This window comes from Argopecten irradians, chromosome 10 (genome assembly GCF_041381155.1).
Source record: "Argopecten irradians isolate NY chromosome 10, Ai_NY, whole genome shotgun sequence".
In the NCBI taxonomy this organism is placed as follows: Eukaryota; Metazoa; Mollusca; class Bivalvia; order Pectinida; family Pectinidae; genus Argopecten; species Argopecten irradians.
In genome coordinates, this window is record NC_091143.1 from 17,570,392 (window position 1) to 17,579,420 (window position 9,029).

Consider the following 9,029-nt stretch of genomic DNA (forward strand, 5'->3'; position numbering starts at 1 on the left):
AGTGTTGTTATTTTCTGGTCAATGCGAAATCCAAGATGCCCGCCATAGATGCCATCTTGAAAACACATCTTGAACTTCTACTCAAGTTGTACTTGTGCGATTTGGCTGAAATTTGCATGAAATGATCCTGATATGGTCCTGACAATGTTTTTTGTAGTTTTCGGGTTGTTCCCATATCCAATGGCCATTATATGGCCATCAAGACACCATATCTTTAGAATTAATTTTCTATAAGACTGTTACTTAGGTTGTTAGATGACCATTAGGCCCTTTTAAATTTGGCCCTCTTGTTTGCATTTATGATCAAATTTAGAGGAAAAACTGTCGCAACAACATCCACATTAGGAAGTTGCCATCTTGAAATTATGTCATAGTCCATATATTTAATTGACAATGGTAAATTTTGTTGGTTGACATTTAAGCCCCATCAGTGCACCATTGGTAACTACTGTTACCAATAATAAATCTAAGGTACCTATATGGATTTTAACTCTGAAAGCTTCAAACGCTAGATATTGGTCAAAGGTTAAATAGATGTCACAGTGACCCATTTTTAGCAAATTATAAATGTACAGCTGGTTAACAGGATCTTAAACCACGAAATACAGATACAAATACAGAACCTATTTATGAGAAATTTCATGCAGATGTGATAATAGTTTAGGATAGGAGTTGGTGTAAAATTTGCTTTGAACATCCAATCATATCAACGTTTATAAAAGAGTTTCCGCTCGCATAGGCTACATGTATCTACAAAAAATAAAATGCAGCAGATTGAGTTGGTAATTTGCAGATAAATGAATGGACAGATAACACTTTTATTGAATCTCTGGATATTGTTAAATTATTAAGACCTTTTTTTTTTTAATTGAAGACCTTGCATCTTTAATTGCGATATTTCCGGCCGGAACTTTTTATTTGGTACTTTTATTTCACGGACACCGGTTTAGTTGTTATCGAACGCACCCAATATGGTGACAACATCGACAAGAAAAACACGAAGAATGAAGTCATCGACAGTTGTTTCGGTTTAGTAGTTTTACTAGTTTATATATGGGATTTCAGAAGTAATTTATTCTTTATTTCAATTAACAATGTAGCGACCTTTCTGGTGTTGTATTGTTTGTTTGGGTTTATCACGAAGTGAAAGTCTGCTGTGGAGTGTTGATCAACTTCATGGATGTGAAGATCAAGTGAGAAACGGCAACATGATTGAAGTTTGTACGAAGAAACGTATGCTAATAGCTATCTTCGGCTTATTAAGGTATTGTGGCTTAATGTATAGATCATTTGAAATATTCTTATTTTGCCTGTGTCAGTTAGCGTTGTATGCTTCTGCAGGTAACTCACAAAAATGTTTAATTTGTAAACAATTTTAATAGGCCTACCTCCCATTTGCTAATCTTTATGAAAAAAGTTATTCTGCTGTCCGCCCACAGGGCCATGTAAAGAAACTATACATGGCCATGTGGTCCGCCTCATTCAAACAAATCTTTAAAAAAAATTGAAACGTTGGCTTTGTGAGCTTATTTATGTGTTAATAAGGTAGGGTGGATAATATGAATTTAAGGCAAAGCCTCAGAAGAGCGCAGCTACGTATACATGTAAAAGATTATAAAATCATAACTTAATGTTGTCTATATTTTTCTACGAGATTAACAATAAAATATTTCACTGACATGCACATACTATCGATAGTTAGAAAGAACCAAAATAGTTCAATATATAGTTCAATCAGTTTTTATCAGATGCAGAGAAAACTTTGCAACATGCCATGCTATCAAAAATACGGGCGAATCTGTGCCGTCATCTTTGGCGTCAGTTTTTGTGACGTCACTGCTGACGGTGCCATTCGCTTGAGAACATACACAGTATATATTGGACCAGTACATTAATTGCAATGTTCTCGTATATGTGTGAATTAAAACAACTTACAGTAATTTTAAAACGTATACTGAAAACACATTTAGTCTAGTACAGAACTTTTAAATCTCGTCGTGCTGATAACAAGAATTAAAACATGGCTGCCTACATGGAGGTGCGAGACTTTTCCCGCGGGACACAATTTGAAAGTCCAAGGGGTACTGGAATGCATTGGAATCTATGTGCTCACACACGTGTTATGGTTAGTAGAGCTTCGCTCTACGCGGCCTTCGGCCACGCAGAGAGCTGCGCTCTTATAAATTGTATGGCATACAAATTTAAAGAGTTATCGACCTTTTTTATTACTTGTTTAATCTACCCTTAGGTGCCCCCTTCACGAAAAACAAATTAAGTATACACTGTAAAGTATAAGTAGAGCAATTTAAAAAAAACACCAGCTATCGACAAATTACGATAGCTCAGTCAGTAGAGCACTTGGCTGGTGTTCACAGGGTACCGGGTTTGAATCCCGGTCTGGCCGATACATTTTCTCCTCTCCTGATACAGAATTGTCTCCCAACTAAATAACGCACAATGGTGGTGTTTGGAAGGATCTCTTATGTCTTTGAGGGTGAAGACTTCGAGAAAGGAGGGAGGAGTGGTATGGGACTGGGTTGATCATCGGTCACCAGGTAGCTCAGTCAGTAGAGCACTCGGCTATTGTTCAGAGGGTCCTGGGTTCGACACTACATTTTCTCATCTCCTGTTACACGTTTATTGAAGGATTCTAAATTAGTTTTGAATTGAAATCAATTCAGAAAGTAATAGGTAAGCCTATCACTGGCAAGTTACATCAAACGTTGTGCAGGCAGATATCAAACGTAAATCAGGCATCGCCCAAAGTCACGGTCAGTGCACAAACAGATGACAAAACTGAAAAATGTGCACAACATATTTTTCCAAAACCCAGAGTGACAAATCCTTCTTACTTATAAATCCTTGGCTGAATTAGTACATTAACTTAAAAATTCAAATAATGCATTTTTTCGTCTGCAGGGAAATACATATGTATATTCTGTAGCCTACCTTTTGTATTTTCAGTGTGTCTTTTATTATCCTGCTGGTACAGAGTGCTTGGTCAACCCATCATTCCATAGGGGACTTCAATACAGGAAAAGGTGCCATAAACTAAACAAAGGGCTGCAACAATACATTTTGCTTTGATACAATTTGTATCATGATACATACATGTATCTCATGATACGATTTGTTTTTAACTTTTGATACATTTCATTTTGAATATATTCTGTTTCAAATTTTTTTCATAGATTTTGATTCTACGAGCTATTAGATAATGATGTAATAAATGTAATTATAAGCTCTTTTCTCACTCATGGACTTTCTTTTAGCCAGTACAACAGCCATTTTGTGATGAGATCTTGTGACATTCCATTCAAGAGCCATTTTATTTAACATAAATTTCAAGCAACTGACAAAATACAATAGTGTATGATATTGTATCAAAATAACATTGACATATCAAATGTATTGTAAGGAAAGTACAAATGTATCATGATTACATTAGTCATATCATATTAAATTGTTGCACCTCTACAAACAAAGCTATATACATTTCTAGAATTAGTATTTGAAAACGCTCAGTGGCAGTGTATCCTCATAAAATATTGCAAATGAAGTCAAAATTTATTTTGCTTTCTTCGTCTTTCAAATTAACATACATAATAAAGAGAATTTATTTAAGTTAGAATGGAAAAAAAAGATATTATAATCATACAAGAAATGGCATAATATTTCAACATCTTCCTCAATTATGACTATTCCACATGTACATTGTCTGTGATAAATTACTTAGAACTGATTTTGTAGCTTTTTTTTTTTTAACAGGGAGGGGGAAAGGCAATGAGAGTTGTCTTGATGGAAAAGAAAAACTAGTGGAAGCATGCCGCGCCTGCTCTAAATTAGAACTGGTAAGTACCGTGGTGGGGGTGTTAACTCTGTTTAAATTATTGGTCATTATACCACTTGTGTGTATAGTGTCCAAGTTACTGCGACAACCAAATTATTAACATTTGGAGTTACCCGTCTGAGGCAATGCTAATGGTTCAGTATATAATCTGTCATTGAACTTGACATCAATTTTATTTACTTTGAAATCAAGAGAATCAGTTGATCACACATGCAGACCTAACACTGGCCTGACTGCATGGGTCTGTAGCATACAGAGCTCCTAAGCTGGTCCAACTAAATTATTATGACTTGGACATCAATTATAATGGTCACGAAAGGCTGAAATGCTTTAAACAGTGGTTTTTAGACAATGGGCCTGTATCATGCAGGGGTGAATGGCTACACAGTTTATTCGAATGTATGATCTGAAGGATTATGCAAGATCTCAGAATTGATCTCTTGATTAAATACTTGTCTCTTGATCAAATACTTGACATGTCCTTGCTTTAATCTCTTTCGACTCTGTAATGAAGATACTGGAGATATATTTTGAGTCTATAAATAGTATGTGCTGATTATAAATCATGTGAATCAAGGTTTTCTTTTGATCGTTGGCTTACAAGGAAACCATAGCAACCATGTATTCTTTTACAGAAGCGGGAGCTGCCCTATTGTTTGGATAAAGGCTACGTGGAGGTGATCGTGTGCAAAGACAAAAAGAAGATTTTCAGAAGGTACAAAAGAGTTTCTTTAATTCATGAACTCATTTAAAGACTTAAGTATACCTGTATATTATATCATAAGAAATAATTTATACATTTGTAACAATGCTATATCTTGCCTGAATAAAATGAAAACATTTCAATTCAATGGCAAAAAAAAGAAATTGGTACCTGGGTATGAAAAAAAAATATATGAGCATTTCATTCGGTTTCTCATTATTGAATAAGATAGCATATTGGGAATTATCCACTTTTTAAGATTTAAAGATTTAATAAGATATCCATTCCCTTAAGACAATTAAAAAGAAATGTTATGTTTTTTAATTTGATATGATATTTAAATTTTGATGGCGGATAGCAGTAATGTTATATATTTTGAACTTGCAGTTGTGACTTAGATCCACACATACACAAGACAAGATTCTGGGTGTTTGAGCTTGTGTGTCTACTGGTTGGAGCGGCATCCTATGCTATGGTCCGTAAAAGACAGAAACGATTGGATACATTCCTCATGGAAAAAATAAACAAACAAATCTCAGAAGGAGTGTAATGTTCTGTGTAAATGACACAAGGGATAGTCCTTACACTGAGTGATAAGTTTTGTAATTGTTTTGAATTTGTTGCACTTCAAAAGTCTTTCTTTCTACTGCATGAACTATGCGAAGGAGTCAAAAAGGGAGATAATTCTTGGAAGGGAGATAACTGCCATTTAAAAGTGTCTGATATTAGCTGTTTTATTAAGACGATGTGATAGGTGCTTTAATATTAATGATACTTATCAATCTATCAATGTATGGATTAAATGAATATTGTTGTGAGGAGCGAGGAAGGGAGACAACTCTATACTTAAGATTATTAGCGACAGTCTGGACAATCTAACAGATTCGCAGCTGGATCTTTGGTGCTGGATATATGTATTACATTATTACTACTGATTGACCATGTGAATATTGGTAAAACTGATGTTATACGTCAAAAATTAATCTATATTGCAGATTTTTATATTGTTGACTATACTTGTTTATCGGAAGAATGTATTGATTTTGTGTTTTTAGAAAAATTGATTGAATTTATGTCTACTCATATCGACATATATAAGATTAAATGTAGAGTGGTGTATAAAATATTTTCATCATTTATACAGATTCATTGGATAATTGCACAAATAACATTGTCATCTAATGTTCATATCATACTCTAAATTAACAAGTTAAATTTTCTGTATAAAGGTAATAAAATGAAAAGTGATAAAATTGATGTTTCATGTTCTTAATTATGTGCCTTCATCTGCTCTGACAGTGTAGATAGCTCACCAAGTTTAGGTAGTGAATGTGGGCTACTTTACACTAAGGACCGAGGTGAGCTTATGGGATACCGCAATGCCGGCGTCTGGCGTCCAGCGTCAAACGTCTGGGGTCCGTCAACAATCAACTTCTCCATAACCGCTGGTCGGATTTCAACAAAATGTGACTGGTACCATCCTTATGGGATACTAACTGAAAATTGTACAAATGATGGGGCTGACTCCCCAGGTGTCTGAGGGTTGGAGCCAAAAGGGGTCAATTTGGCTATTTCCATATAAATGACTTCTTCTCTGAAACCAAGCATGGGATAGCACCCATAATACAATGGTAGCATCCTTATAGTGTGGGGATTCAAAATTGTGCAAATGATAGGGCTGACCCCCCGGGGGCCCGAGTCTAAAGTGGTCAATATGGCTATTTCCATATAAATGACTTCTTCTCTGAAACTATGCATGAGATAGCACTCATGATGCAATGGTAGCATCCTTATAGGGTGGGGATTCAAAATTGTACAAATGATAAGGCTGACCTCCTGGGGGCATGAGGGGCGGGGTCAAAAGGGGTCAATTTGGCTATTTCCATATAAACGACTTCTTCTCTGAAACCAAGCATGGGATAGCACCCATAATGCAATGGTAGCATCCTTATAGGGTTGGGATTTGAAATTGTACAAATGATGGGGCTGACCCCCCGGGGGCCTGAGTGGCGGGGTCAAAAGGGGTCAATTTCGCTATTTCCATATAAATGACTTCTTCTATGCAACTAAGCATGGGATAGCACCCATATTGCAATAGTAGCATCCTTATAGGGTACGTAGGGATTCAACATTGTGCAAATGATAGGGCTGACCCCCCAGGGGCCTAAGAGGCGGGGTCAAAAGTGGTAAATTTTACTATTTCTAAATAAACAACTTCTTCTCTGCAACTGAACATGGGCTTACTCTCATAATGCAATGGTACATTGTAGCATCCTTATAGGGTTGGGATTCAAAATTTTGCAAATGATGGTTCTGACCCCCTTGAGGCCTGAAGGGTGGGATCAAAAGGGGTCAATTTAGCTGTTTCCATATAAACGACTTCTCTGCATGGAAGAGCACTCATAATGCAATGGTAGCTTCCTTATAGGGTTGGGATTTGAAATTGTGCAAATGAAAGGGCTGACCCCCCGGGGCCTTGGACTGCAATAGACACGGGGTCAAAAAGGTCAATTAGGCTACTATTTTTCATATAAATTAATATCTTCATCTCTGAATTCGAACCTATGTATTGGATAGCATATTTGTATGGTATCAATAGCATCATTACATGGTTGTGATTCAAAATCAAACTTTTTGAGTCAATTTTTCTAATTGTCAGAGTCTTTGTGATAATTACTAAAAAAAAAAAAAAAAAAAAAAACACCAGGTGAGCGATACAGGCCCTCTGGGCCTCTTATTTAGGTTGACTATTACTGCTTCAGACAGCAAAACAGCGAAATGAATCTTCACTGTTAACATAGATTACAGAGGGAATCTTGCATTTATTTGGGGTTGTAACCTCATCTAAGGCCATCAATATACATTTTCTTATGTTATTATTGTTTTTAAGAAACTTCAATATTTTGTATTGGAAAGGTAGAGGGTCTTTAACTACCGGTATATAGTATGCCATTAACGGCAAACACTTTTCTTTAACAGAACAGAAAATATCCATGTAAGTTTTGTGATTTCTGCATTAGGGTTAACAGGATGTTCTATAGGTAAAAAATCATATTTTTGTCTGAAAAATTATTTGGGAAGAAATTACACAGGTAATACAGGTGTTTGGGATTTCTATGTTGATAAATGAAGCATGTGGTCACTGACTACATGTTTATTATTAATGAAATTGACTCCTGTTTGAATAGTTAACTTTTACCAATGAGTTCTAGCTAGAACTATAGCTCCCCTTAGTAAAATTTCATTTGTGATGGCTAAGATAATTACTAAGATAGTAAATTAGTAAGATGTATATGTTATTTAATATTCTAATTATTAAAAAAATTTCGTTAATAATATTTTGGAACATTTCCTTAATAACGAACCCATCATCAGAGTTATTCTCATAGATCTTTTCTCCGTTTTGAGTATTTGTGGAGACAGATACTGTATTTGCTTTGAATGAAGGCAGACAATAATATTTTTATTTGGAATTAGTAAGACCAAAAACTTTGAAACCATTTAAAGGGATACATTGCAACTTAAGTATATGTACACTGCACTGAAAGGATTTTTGCAGTCAAAAATGATAATTTCAGTTTATGCTGGAAATGGCTTTATTAGCACTTATAGAAACCTCTCCGTGCCGCGCACGACTGGAATAACCTGTAAGCTTTCTGAAGAGCTCCCTTGAATGGGGCGAAAGCGCTCACTAGTCAGTCGTTATTGTTTTTATTACTTATAGATTTCGTCCGTAAGGATTTTTCTTTAAATTAACATATATATATATATGTCGTACACAGGTAAAACAATAATGGAAGTTGACTTATTCAGAAACAAAAATGGTTCTAAAAACTATCTTAACTAAAGGTTTAACCTTAAAAATTATTCCAGTCAAGCACTGTAATTTCCGTAATTTCTATGGTATTAGTAAGAATTCTAAGCATGTATTTTCACCGTTTCGAATCTACATGTATAGTCATACAAGAAGGGTTACAGCATTACCAAACTAAATATACTTATTTAAATATCATTAAGTATGTTCATATATCACACTATTTAAATCTCGGTATGATATACAAAACGATCGATAATGAATAGGCTATTTTAAGGGTTTAGTATAATTTTGAAATAATGATTTATTTATTTTTAAAATCTATACACTTATACTGTAATTTAAAAACATATATCAGAAATATCATTGATGTATTTCTGCTTTTTAGTAAACGTTGGATAAAGTTTCAAATGCAACAATATAAATGTACATGTTATTTTCGGTATAAGATCGGTACTGTTACTCCAATATCACATAACTGACAACCGTCCACATTTTATTTTTTACTCAAAAACTGTGACGTGTTTGTATCGTTATGGCAGAAGTTTGAAATAAAAACACACAAATTATATACATCCATGATTTTTTTGTGATTTTACTCGTAAAAAGATAGTGTTACATTATAAATTTTTATTATTACACAGAAATTTACACAATCTGCT

At 34.7% G+C, this 9,029-nt stretch overlaps 1 protein-coding gene across 1 annotated transcript; it reads left to right on the forward strand.

Annotated features, from left to right (window-relative positions):
- Positions 1-944: 944 nt before the first annotated feature.
- On the forward strand, positions 945-5,806 carry LOC138333286 (protein JTB-like). Its single transcript, XM_069281568.1, has 5 exons — positions 945-1,264; positions 2,965-3,041; positions 3,769-3,851; positions 4,486-4,565; positions 4,941-5,806. Exons 1-5 carry the CDS (start codon positions 1,209-1,211, stop codon positions 5,101-5,103), a joined length of 459 nt encoding a protein of 152 aa, XP_069137669.1. The 5' UTR covers positions 945-1,208; the 3' UTR covers positions 5,104-5,806.
- The last annotated feature ends 3,223 nt before the right edge of the window (positions 5,807-9,029 follow it).